This window comes from Drosophila ananassae, chromosome 3L, assembly GCF_017639315.1.
Source record: "Drosophila ananassae strain 14024-0371.13 chromosome 3L, ASM1763931v2, whole genome shotgun sequence".
NCBI classification, from domain to species: Eukaryota; Metazoa; Arthropoda; class Insecta; order Diptera; family Drosophilidae; genus Drosophila; species Drosophila ananassae.
The window spans coordinates 15818121-15841304 of record NC_057929.1 but is presented as its reverse complement, the minus strand read 5'-3'; the positions used below and the strand labels follow the sequence as shown (position 1 = coordinate 15841304).

Genomic DNA, 23184 nt, shown 5'->3' with positions numbered 1-23184 from the left:
ATGTAATTCGATGCATTTAATGTTGGCAACGGTTGCTGAATGGAAATCAGACTATGGCAACCAGCCGGTTAGGTCCTCCCACCGAACAGACACCACCCACCAATCCGACAACCCCCCTTAAAACTTTCAGTTTTGACAAAAATGTTGGAACTTGGAAATTGGCAGACCAGGTCTTTGTCTATTTTTATGAGTTTGCATTGCATCCTGACGGGTATGGTATGTACTGGGTCCCAGGACTCTCTATTTGAGTTGCTTACCTAATCCTTGCAAACAAGTTAAAAACGTTGTAAAACAAACAACAGCACTGAGTGGGTGGGTTCGATGGTAAATGGATGGGTGCTTCACTTTTTTCGGGGTTACGAATAAAATGAAACAACAGGGGGAACTCTATAAAGTGTAATTTAGAAATGTCAATAAAATTGAAACTAGAGGAATACAATTTTAATTTAGTAAACTCCCCTATCCCCTATATATCCCCTATTTTGTAAGTATCTTATAGATCAACTATGAATGGGAATACTATATAATAGTTCTATTTATGGAAGTCCAACTGTATAAACTTGGTTAGGAAGCGATTTTGACTGACATCGAGTGCCATGAGAAATACAAACAATCAAACCCAGCAGACAGTTGCATTCCCTCAGCCGGTAACCACCCTTGGTGCCCCACCCCCTCCTCCCACTTTTTTTATGCCACACCAACCAACCAACCCCCTTCCACCCCCTGGGTAACCTCAGCAACCTGCGGAGCGTGCCGCAGCAATGAAAACGAAGCGACAGCAATGCTAATAGAAATTAAGCGAAAGTTGACATCGGCCGAGATGGAAGGAGGTGCAGGGCAGACAGGGCAGAGAAGAGTGCTTTCCCACCCACAGAAATCCACTGCAACCACCTGCACCACCCCCTCCTGGTCGTGCGAAATGAAGGTCGACTGTGCAACGCTTGCTTTCATTTCGTTTAGCTGCCTTTTATTTGCGACTATTTACATTTGCTTTTATTAATCATAAAAAAAGCAGAGCGAAGCCAGACCTAGGACCTGGGCCAGGACGAGGATGAGGATGAGGATGAATGGCACAGGAATATTTTGCTGAAATTGCCAAAAACGTTGGCGCGGCTCGTGACCTCGCTACCCCATCCCATGTCCTCTTTCCTTCCCAACCCCTGCTTCGGGGCCAATTTTTTGCCTCCTTCCGAATTTGGCTTAGTATCCTGCAGGCAGTGCTGCACAAAAGTGCAATTTGATTTTAATGGCGGCAGAAATGTTGAATTCTAGTCGCATAGCCAGACAGCCGGGGAATCGTCCTGCCACCTTCCCTAACCACCAGCCACCCCCTCAGCAAGCCCCTTAGCTGTTGCTTCCTGCCTGCAATCAGGAGCCATTTGTGTTTGTCGTTGATCCTTCTGGTGCAAGGCTCACGCACAGGCACTGAGAAATATATATATAATATATAATAGAGATATAGAAATAATAGAAATATATATTCCAAATAGATGTGGATATTTGTAATTTGTAGGAAGAGCAAGTGGATAAGACTCTTTCCAACCACTTCTCCCTCACCATTTAATTTTTAACTCCCATTTGAACTCCCAAATATTTCTCTCTGTGTATGCACATCCCCATGGAGTGTCGTCTGCCTGGTTCCGTTTTGCATTTTGATTGTTTTTTATGAGTACGAGTGTGTGTGGTGCTGTGTCGCCTGGAGTACGTGCGTGCATTTGTTTGTTTGTTTGTTTGCTCCGAATGTTTGGTCGAGAACTGAGGCAAACAACCGCTCGTCACTGTCATTAACGTCATTGTGGCTCCGGTCAGGAGCAGTAGTAGTCGCTACCACGCCCCTGCCCAACCCCCCACTATCTGTGTCCTAGCTCTAGCTTCATGTCCCCAAAGTCCTGGTGTCTGCCAATCGAACAACGAACGCGTCTAACAATTTAAATTATTCAAATGACATTCTTCCGCAGGTTGGAATTCCCTCTTTCCTCTAATTACCCTCGGCCAAGGTTTAGTTCAAGGTGGAAAAGGAAAAGAGCCATGAAAACTATCAATTATTCATTTATTTTCATTTAATTGACTGAAATGTTCGTCTGAAACACACGCACAAAGCCCATTTGCATTTCTTCCTCAATTTCGTCCTTTTTTTTGGCCACGCCTTTGAAAGAAATTTATTGCCAAAGCATTGACCTTTTATAGGAAAACCAATTCAAAAAATATTTATAGATTAGAAAAGGCGTATTTTAAAATTAAAAGATAAAACAATGGAAAGCAAATATATTTTTTAAGGATGAAATAGATTCAATTAAAAGCTAATGAATTCAAAATATTTAAAAATATTCTAGTATATTTTATAAATATTGTTTTATCATCCCACTGTGCCTGAGAAAAATGCAAGAGTGAGGTTTTTGGTGTAAGCCTTCCGCTTTTGTTTGCTGATGTTTGCAGAAAGTCAAGTCGTCGGGGTTGAACCTGCCACCGGACTGCTGGTTGTTGGTGAGTCCTTGATAAGGGTTTCTCCGTGGCACGGACACACGACCGCCCGCCATCCTCCCATCACCCGGCAGAGAGCCCAGGGGCAACGTCCATCTCCGTCGCCTTCCGCCATTCACAATGCAATGCTGTGTGCACGGGCTTAACTCTAGTTTATTTGTTAATGGTTTATTTATTAATTCCTGCGGATTATCACATCAGACAGACATTGCCAATGGCAACGAGATAAGGCACGAATGGACAACGGAAATCCATATGCCATTTAGTAGCTCCGGCCAGAGGGGGTGGAAAGCGATGGAAATGGCAGCGGAAAATGCTTATCTGGCTGCAGCTAATTCACGCCCCCGATTCTTGAGCAAATTGCAAATTTGTGTTCAACACACTTGCCAATCGTGTATTAATAATGGATAAGAAACAGCCTTCGGAATAGTTTCCCATCAACTCGCACACACACATAGACACCCAGCCATCCATAGGTACAAGTAGGTACATATATCCTCTTAAAAGTGCCAGAAACATGCGTAGACTATTTCCTCTGGGGGGAGAGCGGGAAAGTGGGCGAACAGGATTGTGGGCTGCGCCGGAAATTTGAAAATTTTCAAGCAAGTTCGAAAGGGAAAACTGCAAGGATGCCGTCCGACAATGAGGCTGGGAGTGCGTTTGACAGCCCGGGAGTGTTCAGGCGTGTGTGAACTTCCGCACATGCACACACACACATTCGACCATTTTCGGGGAAATCAGTCGCCAGATTCCCACTCATTCAAGGAGAAACAAATTTCCCAAAAATATATATATCCCAGCAATTAGTAAATAAAATGTTTCAACTAAAAATGCTTTCAACCATCCCTCGAAAAATGCGCCGGGTTGGGGAGTGAAAATTGAGCAAGATTCGGCGACTGAGTGTGGGTGTGTGGGGCAGACAGATGGAAAACCTTTTAAAGTATTCAATAACATGAAAATGCCAACCCTGCTCCAACAAAGCAAACTCTCCCCATCCACATTTTTAACTAACCTGATGGACGTGACAACAAATTGAATTTCTCACGCCTTTAGCAGAAACGGTTGCTACAATTTTGGTATTATTTTTAAACTCGATATGAACCCAGGAACCCCTCAACCATCCATCTAGTAAATAAAAAAAAAGGAAGCATATAAATGTCATCAAGTTTATTTTTGGGCAAAGGTTATCCAAGGAATGTCATAAAACAAAATAAAGAGCTGGATATTCAAGAACTCATAGAACGCAAAGCGCATCGAATTACCAGGACTTCGTTTTGTTTAATCTTGAAATGGCCCGGAATTTTGATTATTTAAACTCGGGCCAGGAGTACCCGGCCATAATCGTGAAAATAAAGCCACTTAACCGTTGCCCCTTTCCATCTGGTAGAAGAAAAACAAAATTGAATGTCAAATTCATACTCGAATTCAAATTCAAATTCAGACTGCACGGCCTGGGTCTGACATTGAAATTTGCATATGCCATAGCGGTGCTTACGTGTTTTGTTTGCTTTTTGTTTTTGGAAAATGGTTTGCCCCCCACAAAGGGGTGGTGGCACGTTGGCATCACGGGGTGATGGTGAAAGCGTGGCACTCTTTGAAGTGTGCCAGCATGGCGCTTAGCTGCTGATAATCCTTTTTAAATAAATTTGTTGGCACAAATCGTTATGCCGTACCGGAGGGGAGTGTCGCTTCAAAAAACGCACCTTTTCTGGTCTGTTTTTTGTATATTTTTGCAACCCCTTTTCATCGAGAGTGCAGCCCAGCTCCAACCCAACCTCCCGCAGATTATTGGAGGATTGGAGGGCGGAGTGTGTGTTTTGCTAAGCATGTTAATACACAGGAAATTAAACACTTATGCGGAAGTCATTGAAAAGGCAACTGCCGACATATGCACACGGGCGTGGAGTGGAATTTGAAAAGCGTCTGAGCATTCAATTATCCACAGGACAATGGGGCCAAGGTAACACAGTTCAACTACGGTCCCCCGCATCATAATGATGATGATCAGGATGATGGCTATGCCATTGCAAAGGATGATGATGATGTGGATGATGGTGATGTTCATGTAGCACCCTTAATAGACACCCCCGAAACACATTAACAGACAGAGCCAGAGAGAACATAGAAACAAAAACCCACAAAAGCTGGAGCATGAAGAAAATTTCATTTAGTTTTCACTAACACGCTGTCAACAAAGGGGATGGGCTGGTGGGGTTATGTCCTGGGAAAGCTGTTTTCCCTTGCCGGCGAACTTAAGCGATTTTGCATTTCATTACGGCTTCCACTTTTTTTTTGCGGTAAGCTCTCGCTGCGGAGCAGACAAAAACTGAAGATAAACACAAATACATAATCCAGAAGAGCACACAAAAAGGGTTAAGCTCCAGGACCATCCAGAACCAGGACGAGGACGAGAACGAGGACCACCACCACCAAATCCCAATCCCAGGACCACTATCCGTTCTCCTTCAGCCAAATCTGTTTTGTTGGTAACGGCTTGAGTTACTTAAATACTTTGTGCGGCGCATTCGAGCGCAAAATGAGGCACGGATTGACCCCCACAGGATTGTGTTATAAGATAATTGCTTAAAAGGATCAACTCCAAAAAGGGGGATAGGAATCGGAAGGCTCTGAGGTTGCTGGACAGGAAGCGTATGTATTATACGTACCATCCCGGAACGGGAGGACTTTTGATTGTCGGCGGAGAATGAAAAGTTTCATTAAATCGTAAATTGCCATAATTCAACGATTTACATTAGCCGCTCTTTAAAATCAGCGAATAATGGCCGGGATATGGTGGGTCGAAGGACGAGGCGGACTCCAGCAGCCAGACATCGATTAAATTGCGCAACAGAATGAAGCAATAAACATTTAGAGGGCTCAGGACCCCGGGAAAGTCGAGCCAGGACCCAGCCCAGAGCACACGACAAACCAGAAAAATTATCGGAGTATGTGAGGGCCAGAAGGACACTGCAAAAAATACTTGCTATATGAAAGTTACTCTTAAATGAATTGAGGAATTATTAAGAAGGAAAATATTAAGAAGGCTTGATGCTTTTTGTGGCAATTTCAAGTATAGGAACTCTGAAATTTGATATCGCTGAACTATTTCTGAGCATTAATTTTTTTTTCAGTGTCGTATCTGTGTGTTTGTTAGCCACTGGGTTAAACGTGTGCACATCGACATCCGCATCAAATGGCCAAGCGACGTTTAGCAGTCGATAAAGTCATTCAGTGCAGCACGTGAATGCCGGCTAAGTTATGCATGTGTGCGTGTGTTTGTATATGTATTTGTGTGCTCCCCTCAACCTCCCCCTTCCTTCCTGCCTCTGCCTTCCGCTGCTGGCTCATTTTACGCTTTTGTGATAAAGTAATCAGCTGATGCTGTTGGACAAAGTCCATGGAGAGATAGCCATCGATGGATGTCAACTAAGGGCCACGACACTGACCAACGTTAACCGCAAAATGTTTATTGATTTTGCCAGGCAAACACTACGACACACACACACCAAAATATACACACATATATAGGTACATGTACTAAGGATACAATCAGATAGAATTTATTGATATGAAATGCATTTTATGCGGTTAAATATTGACAAAAATTGTATGTAAACTTTTCGGTTTTATTTGCCAAACAAACAACAGGGCAGCTCACAAAAGCACAAAAAATAGAACAGTCCAAAGAAACGAAAATAATTTGTAAAATAAATCAAACCACATTCAGTCATGCCGAATTGGCCAACACACAAAATCAAAATAGTTCGGCCCAAAAACAAACACAGAGACAGGGACATAAAATGAGGATGAATTTTAGGGGGATGCCCTCGAAAAGGCTTTGGACGGTCAGTGTCTAGACAGGATTGCATTTCGGCCATGGCCAATAAAGCAAATGCGAATAGCACTCGTCGCTCTACACTAAAAATTAACAACAGCGACGACACGTTTTTGGCCAAAACGGGCAGCAGGGCGGCAGCGGGCCGGAAAGGTAAAAGCCAGTCGGGAAGAGAGCGAAAAGCATAAACCAAAAGACAGACAACTGACAGACTGCCAAATGGAATAAGAAATGCCAATGAAAATAATAAAAGTTCCGAATGAAAGGAGAGCAGAGCAAAAAAATAAACGAACGAGTGGGAAATGGTGTGGCTATGAATGAAAATCGGAAAATGCTAAGCAAACATACAGGCGAAAAGCCGCAAAAAAAAAATAACAGGAGAAAAAAAATCCAGAAACATAACTCCTATGTGAGAGTGTGTGTTTGTTTTTTTTTTTTGTCTTTTTTCGCGCTTGTATGTGTGTGTGCGTGTGCAGTGAAATAAAAACGCAACAATGCGCAATCATCATTATCGTTAAAAGAGGCGCTTACAGAACTAGACAAATTGCCACTTTAGAGAGCCAGGAGGGCCCAGGGTCCAGGGTCTATGGTCCAGGGCCAAAAGCCAAAAGGCGAGAGTGTGCCGGAGTGGCAGAACAGCAGCAACAGTGGCAATAACAACATCAGCAACACCAGCGGTTCCACAAGGAGCAGAACAGTAGCAGCATCTAGAGCAACAAGAGCTACTGAAACGGCGGAAGTTGGCGGCCACAACGTGCCAAGCGGGCCAAGCGTCTATAATGACCTCTGGGCAAATGGGCCAACACGCACACACTCACACTCACACTCGTACAGAAGACTACCGCACACACAGCCCGCATAAAACCAAAATGGCGCACATTAGAGACCCTCGGCGCACAAAAGTATGCTATGGCTATGTTGGCTAACCCAAAACGACCAAAGAGCAAAAAAGCAACAAGCCAGCCAGTTTAACAGCCAGAACCCTAGCAAAAATAAAAAAAATATATAACACTCATAATCAACTGCCGCCGAGTGAACAATGAATGGAATCAAACAAAACCAAAATAGAAGCACACCGCCGCACAGCACAGCAGCAACATCAACATCATCATCATCTGGAAAAGCAAGTTCAAGGTTTAGCGTCTCATTGCTGGCTTTTGTTTCGTCAAAATGGCATAGGCCAGCTCTTTTTTCGGCCTTAATTATAGACACGCACACATAGGGAGTGTGCGAGCCAACATGAAGAGGAACAATTATGTTGCTTTCGCACAACAGCAGCAACCTTCAAGCGCAGCGGCAACATGAACTTCAAATTCATTCAAATCTGCACAGAAAGAAAAAGTTTTACTCGGAGAGTAGTTTATATTTTTTAATATAAATTAGATGTTTTGAGAGCTTTTATATTAAGAGCCTTTGTAATATGATTACATACCTAATAGAGCAGAGGACTTTTATGCAATGTTGCTTGTAACTATCCTAATTCCTTTTCTACTTAACCAAAATGGTAGTTTTTTTCTCTGGAATCTAGCTGGTAATTTGCAGGCATCTAAATGCTATCCAAGAGCTCTCATTAATAGGAGGGTTAGACCCTCTTTTTACCCTTCTTAACAGCTCTGATTGCTGCTGCTGGTTGCTCCTGCCGGTTCACGCTGCCCATGCAATGGCGACAGCAATTATTGTTACAATTAAAAAACCATTAGGCGTAATTTGGTTACTTTTTGTGTAGCTTCTGGCTACTTCTTCTCGGCCATGTTTTATTGTATATTTGTTTGATTGGGCCACACGACACTTCCGCTGAGGCCGAGGCGCCGGAAAACGCAATGAAAACATTAATTTGCCGCCCAAGAATCAAGAATCAATAAGTGAATAAAAAATGCGCTAAGAAAAGGCCACGACTAAGAATTACTAATCCCCTGGCATTGGTATTTACCCTCGATTTCAAATATTCATGGTAATAATGGAGAAATTGCTTAATTCCATTTAATAAGCTGAAAATGTCTCTCTCCAGTGCCATTCGCCTTCAATTGATTGTGTACACACGGTACACGGTAGACGGTAATTTAGTGGCCAACGGCAAATGTTACCAACTTTGAACTTAACTATTTATGAAAATGAACTTTGGCTCCTATTATCGCATAATTTCCTCAGCAGTCCAACAGGACTCAAAGGAAAAGGGTCCTGCCAACTAGGAGCTGAACAATTTCTGAAAACATTTTTCCTCGATTTTTCGTTCATTTTCTTTTCGTTTTCTTTCTTTTTGGATGTTTTTTTTCGGGTTTTTTGTGTGCTATAACACACATGCAACATGCCACTGAGCAGAATGGCCACAAAGTGATGGGCCTAGGCTGCCATTGATTGGCAGCTGTCTCACATGGCACTCCGACCCTCTCCCTAATCCGGGCCCCGGGGCCTCTTTCTCTTACGCTTCTGCCACCAGCTGAGTGTCAAAGGCGCTTAAACGCTTTGAGCCCGCCGCCCTCTTTCTTTTTTAGCCAGTTTCTTTCTTTTTTGCCTTTTTTGGTTCTGGCCAATCTTGTCAGTTTCTTTTGTGAAGCAACGCGGAGCCGAATGTTTTTTGCATTCTTTGCAATTTAATACTCTAACTATGCTACGGTTGTTTATAAACTATCATATCGGGAAAAGATAAAAATTTTTATGACTTTTATGAATTTATGAAAAAGCACGTAGTCTTTAGAAAACCTTTAGAAATCATTACTGAAAATGTAAGTTCTCAGTGAAAGCTAATCATTAAATATTTAAAATCAACCCTTTTTCATCAGTTACCAACATATTCATTATGGTTTTCTCATAAATAAAATATTACCAAGCCAAATACAAGCTCTAATTTAAAATTTTGGACAAGTATTATAGAAAAAAAATTATTTTCTTTATTAGTTTAAGCATATATTCTGTTTTCCTTTTCATACTTTGATTTGTAAGTGAATATTCCTTAAAGTTTCTAAACAAAAATTTTCCCCTACTTCCAAGACTAAATAAATTAAGCTCATAAATTATTAATAAGGGCATTTAACCGTCGGCCTGCTGTAATTTTCCTTAACCCTGTGGTGCGGTGGCTCTCCGCTCATAATCACCGAAAAAAAACAGACGGCCAAGCAGTTGCGCTGGGTCGGAGTGCTTTTGAAGTTCTTTCTGTTCCGTTCTGTTGTTGCTTTTGGCCCCAAAAAGCGTGAGGACCAGGGGATGGGCTTGGGGCGGGATGAAACGGGTTAAGGGGAGGCAAGGGCATGCGGAACAACCTCGACATGCGATGCAATCGCGAGCGCTTTTTTCCGCGAGCAGCTTTTGTGTCTTGGTAGCACTTTTTCTTATTTAGCATTTTTGGAGTCGCGACCAGGTGGCTACTGTTACGGCTATTGCCGATGCAGTGGGCCAAGATATTGCACACTTTGCTTACCAACCGAGCATAAAAAAACGGCGAAAGAATTCCGCTTAGAGCGCTTCTAAGTGGCAATAACTATTTGGCCGTTTGCAGTTGCAATTTATGTGAACGAATGCTGCTGCACAAATGCAAATGGCAACTGATGACCAAAAATAACTTCATTTTTTCTTAATTTTTTTTTATGTTGGTTGAAGCCAGGCCTGAAGGAAACGAGTTGCAAACAAGTTGGAATCAACTGGTCAGCGAGGGTAATGCAAAGTGAAACAAGCTTGGCAGGTAACTCTCAGGTGGGCATCTGATTGGAACACTCACACATTGGCAAGGAGTCTGGGATTTTGTATATTCACCTCACTGAGTCACTTGGATGCGCTTTTAATTAGCCGCCGATGTTTTATGTTTCTATTAAGTATTTTGTTTGGGATTCTCCCTTTTGGAACACTGCTCACAGCAATCACGAGTTTTCGTTGTGGCTTTTCAGACCAGCTTTTCCGACTTTTCCACTTTCCCGCTCACCATCCGCAAAAAGAACCGCTCGAGACGCGCTTGAAATTGAATCTGAATCTGAAACTGTCGCGTTCTGAACTTTTCGCAGATACTTCGTTCGGGTTCTTGGTTCGGGCCCGTTCTCATTCGTTTAGGCCTTCGTGCAAAACGAGTTTGGGGTTTATGCTTCCAACTGGCAATGCCTGAAGAGAGAGAACTGTTACCAGGAACAGTTGGCGATTAGCCGGCATTTTTAACAGTTTGTTTACGTCCAAAGAATGTGGCTTAAATGTTAAGTTAACAGATTGCGGTCTAAAAGGCTAAAAGATAAGATATTTGAGAATAATATTTTTAAGGCGAAAGGATAAGATATAAGATAAAATTAATTTTAAATGAATTTTATAAAGAATTCTAACAATAACAGCCTTACCTCAGAGATATACACATGTATACTTCTCAGCTACTTTTTAAGTACTTAAAGACCTTGCTAAGATATCAAATTAAACGTCTTTGAAAAGGAAAATAAGGTTAATTAAAGGATTATAGCTACAATTATAGGTAATGTGAGCTTGTCATTAAAACATTTAAGCCTTTGACCCAAAACACGACAGGACAAATGTAAACCACAAATGTCTTTTAGCCAAATGCTTTGCGGGCCGAATATGGAACTTTCGTTTAATTGCCATAAATTAGAAGTGCCGATACGTGTTGCATTAAAATTTCAGATCAATTCCGGGAAGGCAGCCAATCATGTGATTGACCACAGATTGGACCGACGGTGCTGAGAGGGAAAGCCGAACGAAATCAGTGGGAATTAGGGACGGTGGAATAATTTATGCTCGAATTAATAATGGCACGTAGCCAACCATTTGAATGCGATTTAATTAATTTTCCTTGCCGACAACGATGACGATGACTTCACCTGGAAATGGGCCACACTCAGGGTGTACTGTAATGACAGGACTTAAGCCACTCGTTAGCCAAGATAGATATGCACTACTTACGACCAGTTGTATATCAATAAAATCAAATAAATATATCGTTTGATGCCCCGGCCATCCACCTGAGATCCCCACGCATATAAATAACCAATGATGCGGCATTTATCTGACTACCTTCCTGGCCATCATTTTTTTGTTGGCCTTTTCTGGCTCCCGCCATGCTTTCTCCCTCTTCGGGCCATCAGTCTTAGCTTAGGTTCCATTTAAAATGGTTTTGGGCCGTCGTGGGGCCATTGAAACTAAAGACAGAGGAATTGTTCTTACCTGACACTGAAAAGAAAAGTTTAAGAAAATATCTAGATGGATTTAGGCTTTCAGCCACTTTCGCTCAGTGTACTCTTATTCCTGGACCATTGTTCTGGGGGGAGTTTCCTCCAGTCGGATTCCTCCAGCTCCAAACTTGGGGCTAAAAGGGATAAACGTTTTTAGCATGGCCTGCACGATTTTTATGCTGGATACGTGTTGTTGTTGCCCCCACTTTTGCCAGCCCCCTTTTGGCTCAGAGACTCTCGGCCATGTCCGTGCGACTGTTTCGCGTCATTTGCTCTCTGCTGGATCGTAATTTTATGGCTGCCAGCAGCTTCTTGGTTCTCCAATTGCTGGGGGAAAATAGCAGGCAGTCAAAGCAAACGGAAGTAAACTGAAGCCAAAAAATTCTTCTTTTTATTTGACGAAATGCTGGGTGTGCCTTGTGAGTGTCAGTGTGCCTTTTGCGTCGTCTCAGATCCCATTCCTCCAGAGCATTCCACCAGAAGTTGTCAAAACAAAGCGAGCGAAACTAACAATAAGTGAGTGGAAAAGCGAATGGGGCTCGGGGCCCAACAATGGGCCAACTGCATCACCTGGCATCATACCAAGTGGCAGGCGGATACCAAGAATATCGCTTACCAACTCGTTTGGCAATTTTTCTCAATTTTCACATTGAAAACTAAGCGCCCCAGCACCGAATGAGCCTTCAGCCTTTCTCTTGATGTTTGGGCGTCCAATTTGAGTCGCTGGCGGGTGCAGGAGAGATGCCGAAGGATGGGGGTCACCGATGAGAGGTGTCAGCGGCACAAAGCCAACTGGATTTCCGCAGGCCAACTCTAGATGGCAGGCCACAGGAAAAAAGTTTCGATCGAAAATCATTTTCAACATATTTTGGATATGAAAATTTTAAAGAAACTAATAAAAGGAATATATTTTCTGGATCCTAATCTAAAAAAAAAACAAGAAATAACCATAATTACTTACCCTATTTTTCTCAAAGTGCAACGAGAGTTCCTCCATCCTTGGTCGGTTGGCCATGTTGCTGTTGCACGATTGCTCTTTGGTGATTTGGATTCCCCAACACACACTACACCCACACACTGATATGGCGAAACAAAGCACAAATTGTTGTATGTAATTGTGCGTTGCCTCAAAACACACACCCACTCACACACACACACACAAACATGGAAAAAACCCATACAGGCGCATTAACACACCTGAAGCAGCCACACGAGCTCACCTGCTGCTGCGTGCGCCGAATTCCATTGCATACTTGGCGGCGCCTGCTCCAGAATTCCTGCCCCTGCCGTCAGCTACTGCCCCTGCCCCAAGCATCCCTTCCTTACCATATACCTTACCTTTCTCCCCTGTCCCCTATACTGTAAGACCCTTGAACCCTGTGCAAATAAAAAGTGATATACGCGCGACACTGAATGAATATTAATCGCTTTCTTTCTACCGCTTTTCATCCAGATGGCCATTCTAGTGTGCCACCTTTACCTTCTGGCCTGCCTTCTCCTTCTTGTTCTGGCCCTTTGTTTGGACCATGGCGGACCATCTGGCCGGCTGATTTGGCAGCTTAAATGATTTCCGCTTCGGCTCGACTGCGTGCGGAATGCAAGAAAATTTATTAGTTAAGTCTGGCTGATTGTTCTCGTTTTTTTCGTTGAAATAAGTGTGTTTTACCAGATTTTTCACCTATTTTTTTGGGAAATACCTTTTTTTGGTTTGAAAATAGGCGTGGCTTTTGTTTTAACCCCAAGTGCTAAGGTTAAACAGTCAAAAATAAAAGTTGCATGAGTTCCAAAAAATATAAACCTTTTTTTTCATATTCTAAATATTTTATTTTTAATATAGATTTTTTTATAAAAGTGTTTTAGAAACATAAACATCTGCCATATCTACAACAATTTCTGAAATAATTTTGCACATCTTTTTGGTGATATATTTTCCATCAGTGCACTTCTCCCTTGAGCCCCAACTTGTCGCAAGGGTTTACACAATTTTCCTTTTTTTTCGACTCCCTCATGTACTTAGCACCTTTGAAAGGCTTCACTTCCACCTTCTCCCAAAAAAAAACAAAACCTACTTTTTGGGCAATTCAATTTGGTCTCTCAGTGGATTCAAAGTTTGTTTACCTTTTTTTTGCCTCTGCCTTTTATTTTTTAATGAATTTTGCGCATTAAATTTCGCAACAATGAATCGCTTTGTGCCGAGGGGTGTTCAATGTCACCGAGGTGTTTGCCACGCTTGACACCTCGTCTGGGCATCCCTCCACCCCACCCGGAAGCCCCTTACTCCTTCCTCCTGTCCCCCCGTGGGCTCCTGAGCCTGTCAGGTATTTCCGCAAACATGTTTGCATGTTTTGCCACACAGAATTTATAGTTAATTTTCAATTTTGTTGAACAAGCTGCACAGACACTAACACTGCCATACCTCGACTAGCTCACATAGATTTGAATGAATGGATTCCATTTTGCCGACGAGCCAGGTGACAGAGGATGGGCGGCGGGACAGGCGGGGGTTTCCAAAGGGGGGCGGTACCAGCACCCTGTGTCAAAGGCAAACTTTGCAGACAACAAAAGCTCATCGCAGACTGAGAAGGAAGGAGCCGATTCTGGGGAAAAGATTCTGGGAAGGGGGCCGGCAGACCTTAGGGGGCAGTACCAACTTTACGCTCTCTATTCTAATTGCCAGTACCAGTACACTACCCCTTCCGTAGGTGTCACAGGCTACGCCCATGTGGCTTTTGATTCTCTGTGGTTGTGCGTCTAAAAAAACAACAACTAAATAATACAAAAAATAAAACACAGACCCACTCGCTACGAAACTAATCTGCAAGTGAACCCGAACATGACACATTCACTTCAAAAAAAATATTCTAAAACAATAATTTGAAAAAAAATCTATAAAAATATAAGTAAAGTTTAAAAAATGTGTAGGCTTTATGCATTCTTTAAAAATAATTCTCAGATCCGTAAAGTAAAAAGATTAAAAGCAATAGCTATTTATAGATTTTTTTATTGGCAATAACTCACCAACAACCACACTTTCCATTAGTAATCCTTAAAGATCCAATACGCTATTCAATAGATACTTTTTCCCGCCGTGCTCACAGATACCTTTAGACCCACATGTAGACATAGAAAAGCAATTTGTTTGCGGCTCTCACTATTGTTGCATGATTATTGTTTGTTTGGATGCGTCTGGTTCCCAACAGAATCGCGGATCGAGTCTCAGGTCCTGGCTGGCCCCAGTTTCCCCGGTGCTTCCACCATATCTTTGTCACACTTTTTTTCCAGCAGCCCTTGAATGGTTCGGTCTGTGTGTGAGTCTGTCCTTGCGGTGTATTTAACCTGTCTGCTTGTTGGATTACGACAACCAACCCACAGACATCCGGCAAAGAGTGAGTTGAAAGGGGGACGGGATTAACAAAACAGGCAACAAAACATGTATCTATTCATATGCCACTTTGTGCCACAGGGGGTGGCACAGACACTGGAATGGGCCATGGGTTATGTTGGAGTTTTTGGGAGTTGGGGGCATGTCGGGTAATGCAATACGCATGCAACGAGACCACAGAGCCCCAGATCCAGACTTGCCACTGTGTTAGCAGACATTTTAACGCTTATTTTACTTTTGGCCACGCACACCCACACACCCACGAACTGACTAACAAAAGCGTTCACCCCCAAGTGTTCGCACACACCGCAATGTTCACACTTATTTGCCTTCACACTCAGCTCAATTGCATTTTACATCCATATTAAAAAAATGGGTTTCACTCTTAAAGGAGATCCGATTAATTTAATAAATCACATTGAATACTTCACGCAACATTCTAGAGAATGTACTATACACTATACACTTCAGCCATCGATACTTTTTTTAAATATGCATATGTTTTAAAGATGAATTAAACAATTCTGGGCTTGAAAAAATTTACTCCGAAGCTCGTGTCTTAAAATTGATGCTTCAATATCCCAATTCCTTTCTTTAGATTCATAATACATTTGAAGAAAGTCCCCAAAGATATCGTACACGAAGTAAATCCAAAACACGCCTTAAAAAATGTTAGTTTAATTATTTTATGAAAAGGTTCATGAATTCGGATATTCTTACCTACTATGATGTGAAAATAAGGAACAAATGATTCTGGCTTGGGCGGGTCCTGCCTAAGATACATAAAGGATCTAAAAAAAATCGTATAAATAAATGTCACAGAAGATCCCAGCCAAGGCAAGAAAAGGCAATGATTATCCTTTAAAAAGAAAAGAAACACAAAAACTAATAAACTTTAAACTTTGTTCAATAATCCAAGTCTTACAATCAAAGAACCGATCAACAGAAAGATTCCTCCAATGATCTGCAAAACGCATATAAGTTGCCAAGATATAATTTCCGAATATTGAAAATGTCCTTTCCAAAGTGGAGCTATTGCATAAATTAATGTTGCTATTAAAATAACAAGCCCGGCGATGGCTGTACGCACGATTTTTGGTTTAAGCGATGGGATCATTTTTATTTCCCCCATAGAACGCGACGGAGAGTTCACAACATACTGAATAATACTTGGGCCCCAGACCACCCGTAGCCACAAGTTCTTATCGCTCATAAGCTTGAAATATAAATAAAGAAAAAAAGTATTACTCAATAGTCAACAGATAAAAATAAATGTTCATACGAATCGGTTTTGAAACAGGATTTTCCCCATATTATTCGTCATTAATATATAAATAACTTTTAGGCATTTTTAATAGATGTATTTATTGATTGAAGATAGTTCTCAAAATACTCATAGAAGTTCCTATCTATTCCTAGAGTTTGGGAATAGGGTACCTTACAGTATCTCTTTAATTGTTTTTTTAAGATAACTTTAAGAAAGTAGAGGATATTAGCCCAGGGGTGGCGGCCCTGGATGTTCGTCTTAAGTAGCTAAAGCATTTCGCGTAAATTAGCCAAGTGTAGACTTCATTAAGTTGGGCCAGTAAATTAAGTGCTAATGTCGAAAGTTTTGACCGACAAAGTGCGCCATGAAATGCTGTAGTTGTTGTGCCTGATATTTTTGCACCACTCTTGTGGCGGAAACAGCCAGCGGCAGCAGCAAAAGCAAAAGCACTGTACCTCATCCTCGTCCTCATCCGTTTTGGTTTATCCAAAGCAATAGCAACACCAACCGCAGCAACAACAGGACGAACAGCAACAATCCAGACCAGGAATGAAGGATTTGTTTTCTATTTCGACGAACTTGGAAATGCCCTATTTAATAATTCTCCGAAGTTAAAAATTAAAGAGTATGTAATGTCGGTTCTATGATACTTTTTGGAAAGCTAACTATTTGCGTTTAAAAATTTAATTTTGCAAAAATGCTTGGAATCCCCTGCCAAGGAATAAATAACAATCCCGGGAAGAGTAAAACTCAAAAGGACGCTAAATTGATGATGTAGACCAGCGGAACGAAAATTGCACTCACTTTCCCCCCAAAATCACCTTTCCCTTTCCACCAAAGTGGGCAGGCAGCCTCCAACCCTCCAGCTCTCCTTTTTTGGTAAAGAGTCTGAAAATTTTTAATGCTTTAATCTTGATGCTAATAAATCTTGAAGTTCCCCTGGCACTTTCACATTACTTTTAGACGAAAAAGGGTTTCCCAGAGGCGGTGGCAGATACAATTAGACAGCTGCACACTTAACGTTCTTAGTTTAAGCCAATTTGAATGCACTTTGCCACTTTTCCTCAACTCCCAACTGGCCCAGCTCCATGCAGCCCAGCTACCTTCGGGGTAATTGCAACTGACACTTGAGGCGAATGGTTTGCTAACATCGCCTCTAATCGAATTTGGAGCTGTTTGGTGCGTGCGGCTTGGCTATTGATTAACCCTACCAGTTTACTCAAGTACACAGAAAAAAAAGGATTCATACTTTTCTGATATGATGAAAGGCGAAAAGTTAGAACTAAGGTGTTTGATTGAAAAAAGTAGTCATGCTCTGCGTATTTTTGATATCCAATTTGTTAAAAAATATTACGAAATTTTTTATTGTGCTAATATCAATCATACAACAACCCTCTAGGCCTGGGAGAAAACTGCCAGCATAATTTGCCTGAGTAAAGTTGGCCACAATGTCATCAGCGGCACTTGCCAGTTGACAGTTCTGTGGTTGCCAGGCGGGCGGGGCTTGGAGGTGAAAGTGGTAAGCCTGGTGAGCTTGGAAGGAGAAAAGTGGTTGTGACACACAACTGTCAGAATGTCGTGTGACAAATTTTGGTTATTAGACGATGGCAAGAAACCCACCGACTTTCTGTCCCCAGCCTTCCAATCCCACAATTTTGGTTTTATTAACTCGAAATTTATGGCCAGCCATTAGGCGAGACAAATTAATCAAAAGTATTCCTGTTTCACGTCCCTCCGTTCTTTTTCTCTTTTTTTTTATTTCCATGTACATAAATTTGTATTTAAAAATGAGTTAGAAGCGTAGCTTACCACCAGCAACTTTGGCTCAATTTCACGCCATCTCAAGTCGCAGCTCCTCACTTTCTCCGCACCTGCCAAATGCCAAATGGATCCCATTTCTCTTCGCCGCCCGAGACTTTTCTTATTATGTAAGAATTTGTCATTTCCTCAAGCACGAGCCCGGCTGAAATGCAATTTAACTGCTGCCGGATAGCGAAAAGGAATTTTAATGTTCTCGTTTTTAATGGGGAAACATTAAAGCGCCCGGCCCGGCAAGTAAAACAAACTTGATGTCTTCTGGAGAGTCACCTTTCCCTCCACCATCCCAGCTCCTCATCAATTCCAGTGTTTTTATTTTTGTATTTGTTATTGTCCAGAAAAAGAGCAGCATATGTTGACCACTCACTGACTGGCCATGAGAGAAGGGCGCACCAAACTGGCAAACAGAAAAAAAAGTGCAAAAATATGTTGCACATAAATTTGTATTAAGTTTGGCCCGCTGTCACTTTTTCTTCGGCCGCCTAAGCAATGCGGGCAGACAGCATAACGACATAATCATAAATTTAAATATGCAACCCAGAGTTCCTGCCCCTTCGCACTTAGCATCTTTTGCCAAAAAAAAAAAGTAGCAAAAATGGGGAATGAAAAGCGGCAGAGTAGAAAAAAGTAGCAAACAGCAGTGCAAAGGAAAACCTTGCCAGTGACAGTTTCACTTTGTCTGGCATAAGGAATTTCCCCCGGCTTGCCAGTCACACATGTTGCCCTAAGCTTTATGCGTCTTAAATAGAGTTGTTTTTCAGCCAAGAATTTCCATTGGGAAAAGGTCTTTATAAGCTTGGACTTGGCACAATGCAACCCCAAAGAGGCAACTACTTAAATTCTGAGTGCATTGATTCCTAAAACCGGATACATAAAATCCCTTTAAGGAAAATGTACCAATTAAAAGCGATTAATAATTAAATATTCAATCAGTGTCCTAGGTGACACTTCTAACCCAAATTGCCAATGTTTTTTGGGCCACATTGGCACCATTACTATATTCCCAGTTCAATTAAGTAATTTCCAGCGATTTGCCAAAGAAAAATTCTCCAGAAAGTAAGGTCGAAATGGACACCTGGGCACCCTTTTCACCCCAACGCCCCTGTCAACCCCAAAAGAACCAGCAGCCCAAAATCTGATGCAAACATTTTGGAGTAATCCGAGTGAGGAGGACCGAGACAGAAAGGACAAATAAAATGTTTCGCAAGGCAAACTATGGGCCAACAATGGATTTGGGAAAACTAGGGAACAACATCCCAACAAAAAAAAGAGGTAGCCCCAAAGGAGAGACATTAGTTTATTAGAGGATGTGAGAAGCTTTAATGCCCGAAACCCAAACAAGAGATATATGGTAAACAGAGAGATGAGGTTTCCTAGGAAAATGCATGTTTGTTTGTTTAAAACTAAAAATAAAATAGAAGAGAAATCTATTTAAATGGTAAAAAGTTGCGGAGCCCTTGTGTTGGACATGGAAGGTGCTTCCGGATCAAGGATATAGGCAAATAATGTTTGTAAACAATTTTTATTGCTTTCTGGTTGAGAAGTCCCGCCCTCGCATTTGCTGGCCCTCGCAAAAGTAAAAGTTGTTGATAGAAATCACAGAACATAAACACAGAGAGCTGTAGAGATTCCAGAGAACGATACATAGATGAAGATATCTGTGTACACAATAACATAAATTGCAAAATGTGACAAAAGGGTTGTCCTTTGGCCTCATCCCCCGACGTTGAGTGGGTCAGCAGCCCGAGGAATATAAATAACAAAGGCTGGAAAACAGCGGCAGAGACATTTCTACCCGAACTTCTGTCGATGACATCAGCAAACAGTCGAAGAAATTGAAAAACCAATCCGTGCTGGCCACATATACATACTCTAACATGAGACTTACACTCAGCCCCCTTGCTCAGCAGCCACAAAAGATGGCCAAAACCAAAAGACAGCGCCAAAACCAGCCAACCGATGCGCCAGCAAAGTTAAGACTTTAAACTTTAAGCTTCTGTGCGGATATTCCAAAAAGGGCGCGAAGGGAGAGACGGTGTGGCTTAAACCTCCGGCACACACACACACACACGCACACCTTTTTGGCCAAAATGTAGACGAGGAGGAAATTGCTTGCTTTTCCCAACTAAAACTTGGGGAAATTATGAAATTCATACAGGAAGACAATTTTCTCCAACATCTAATTCGGTTGCAGCAAATTCGGCTAAATTACAGTGAAGCTTGGACAACTTGGAATCCATATACAGTATACGAGGGTTTCATTTTGAGATACTGACTAAAAAGGCTTAGACTTCCAAAGTACATTCTAGCGAGGATCGCCTGTAAAAGCTACATAACTGCAGCACGAAATTTGTTTGCGGTCTTAGCCATAAGTTTGTCCGTCGACAGGCAACTTGTGGCGGCTCCTAGCTGTTGGCTGCTGCTCCTTGCCAGCTTTTGACTTCTGACAGGAGTAGCTATCCAATCCAATCCCGGCTGCGTTTCGTTTGCCTCGCCCGCCCGGGGATTCCCTGCGCGCATCCTTTTGGAAGCCCTTGCCGAGAACGCACTTCAGGGACTCGGTTGAAGTGCTCAAGTGCTCAGCTCACGCTATTTATATATTTCACATCCATTTATAGTAGGACTCTATGCGGAAAGCTCTCCATTTGAGTGAAACTAAGTCCCAAATACCATCGAAAGGATAACCAAAGTTCGTTGTGGGTTCGTTCAATTGGCCCTGGCAGTTGCAGTTTTGTGGCAGTTTTGACGGAAATCCTTTACCGCTCGCCTTCCGCAATCCTGACCAATTCGTTTGGCTTTATTTAAGTTGCAATTTGCCAACAACTGATAGGTAGCCAACCGCCAGTTGGCCAAGCTCTGACATCTTGACTTTCATTAAGATTCTGCATATTTGGCAAAGTCTCGGTCTCGGTCTCGGTTCCAGTTAGAGTTTTGTATTCACAGATTGTCATAGTCACTGGCAACAGGTTTAATTCATTTTCTGTTCAAATTTTTTTCTTTCCTTTTATTTATCTTTTTTCCTTCCTTTATGGCTGGGAGGGCCATCTTCCACAGCCACTTCAAGCAATGAAATCTAAAAATTACATAAGGGATCAGGGGATTTTTCGATGGCACGGCCTTGTCGCACGCCAAAAGGAACAAGAGCCACAAAGCTGCTCCTCGACTAGGATTCATTTGTTATTGTGCTCCAACTTCACCATCAGCTCAAGCTCCTGCTACTGCTCCAGGTCCTGATTCGGATTCTGATGCTGCTCCTGTGTTTAGCTGCCGTCCGATTCCCAATGCAATAACTTAAAAAACACGAAGACAGCCTGACAGCTACGCTCCTCCAGCTCCTCCTTTTTGACTCGGTGGATTCGTTTTCGAGATTCGAGCCAACTACAACAATGGCAGGCGACAGGCAGGACGAACGAACGCCTTTGGGCCCGGAAGTGCCGCCATGACGAGCATAATTTAACAAGGCCAACGCAACGGTTGCCAGGGTCCGCAAGAACAACAAAGGGGCCAAAAGCATACCGAGCCAGAGCCAAACAGCCAACCGGCCAAAGAAATGGCCAATGGCTGTGGACACAGCGGACCAGGTTGCTGCTGCTTCTGCTGCTCCTGCAAAGAAAAAAAATCATATTTCGCCGGCTATTGACAGCGTAATCAGCAGAGTTGTAATAAAAATCCAAATACAATTTATTGTTGTACAGAAGCAGGTAATTCATTACTTTATCGCAGCGAGTAGTTTACAATGCAGCAGCTGCGACCAAAAGGGCACTGAAAAAAAAAAGGGTCATTCAATAAGTTTATTAAAATCATTTGAATATGAGCTTATTGCTAAATAAGCTTTCCTTTTCGCTTTTAATTAAGTTTTGATTGAATTATTTTCATCCCAAAGTTCACATCGTTTATTTGCTTAGTGCATCGACTTCCAGACTCCCACTAAAGCCGACAATTTATGGTCTCTGGGAGGTCTCCTATATGAGATTGTCTAGGTCCGATGCAAATGGTGGGTATTTTGATATTGTCCTTAGGCTTCAGCCGCAGACAAAGCAAAGACAAACAATCAACAAGCCATCCAGTTCCGGTGGACACTGTCAACCGAGTGTTTGGACAAGATCAATAAATATGTGTGTGTGAATATGTTTGTGAATATGTGTGTGTGTAGAGTGGGTGGGTTAGTGGCTATCATCAATAATTTGTTGCACAGAAATTCCATTATTATTATATGCCCGCAAAAGTATGCTATGGAACAGCGGGCGGATGAAAATAAATAAGCATAAATGGTCAACCAACCCAACGGAATAACAATAATGCCAACAATAACATAAGGCCAGCACAATTCCGCATTTGCGACAAGAAAATCAAGTTAAAACACAAGCGGTCACAGCTGCAGCTGTTGGAAAAGCCTAAGGAGAGAAAATTCCATCCGGTGAATATTTTAAAAATAATGTCATCCGGCGGCAAATTGAAAATTAAACGAAAAACTTTAATATAACTATACAGAGAAAAACAAAGAAGGGAAATAAAAATTGGGCTAAGGAAAAGTTCCAACAGCTCGTTGGTGACCCCAAAAAATTGTAGGCACAGGCGGTAAGCAAGTGTTGCCAACTTAATAAAATGAAGCTCAAACATGGAAAGTTGACCAGGCCAAGACCAGACTGGAGGACCACCCAACAAGGACGGCAAGTGCATGTAAAAAGTTATACCAAAAAATACATTTCCCCTTGTCTTTGTTTTTTTATGATTTTTCTCGCTGTCACTAAGTTTTTTCTTGCCTTGGAAAGTACATTATTAGGTAAACAATGGAGGGCCGAATAATAGCAAAGAACTTCCCAATAATTCCGATAATAAATATAAATATTTAAGACTCTTGATCTATAAATATTTAAACAAGAAGAGCCCTATCTAACCTTTGAATTATTAATTTTTTACTATTAATTTGTTATCCTCTAGTGTTTTTATGTATCTGTACTTAGGCCAGCTCATATTTTACAGTCGGTGATCCCATTGTGTGTATGCTGGAGTGTGGGTATTTTTGGGGGTTAGTGCCACAAGTCTCGGCGGAGTGCCTAAATTGAATATCATCAAGGCTCAAATTAATGTCTTCAACAGCCAAAAACTTTGCCACTCGGACCACGGGTCCACGGATCCAAGGACCGCAAGGAATCGACGGCTACTCGCCCCAGAACTTTTCCACTTTTTTCCTTTTGCTATTTTCTTCTCGTTTTTTTTATATTCAGCTTTCCTTCCAAGGTTT

General features: G+C 42.0%; 2 protein-coding genes across 5 annotated transcripts in view; both read right to left on the bottom strand.

Annotated features, from left to right (window-relative positions):
* Window positions 1-10301, bottom strand: part of LOC6496434 (semaphorin-2A) — a 44366-nt gene extending 34065 nt beyond the window's left edge. For 3 of the 4 annotated variants that reach the window (XM_001960872.4, XM_044715689.1, XR_004309962.2), the window contains exon 1: window positions 10064-10301. The gene's annotated coding sequence lies outside the window, so the exon portion shown is untranslated. Of the gene's footprint in view, window positions 1-10028 lie in introns of all 4 variants that reach the window. The other variant, XM_044715688.1, reaches the window with a different exon arrangement.
* A 4930-nt stretch (window positions 10302-15231) lies between these two features.
* Window positions 15232-16023, bottom strand: LOC26514958. The gene is made up of 3 exons (XM_032451272.2): window positions 15780-16023; window positions 15575-15713; window positions 15232-15515 (listed from the first exon to the last, which is right to left on the bottom strand). Exons 1-3 carry the CDS (start codon window positions 15984-15986, stop codon window positions 15358-15360), a joined length of 504 nt encoding a protein of 167 aa, XP_032307163.1. The 5' UTR covers window positions 15987-16023; the 3' UTR covers window positions 15232-15357.
* Between the last annotated feature and the right edge of the window lie 7161 nt (window positions 16024-23184).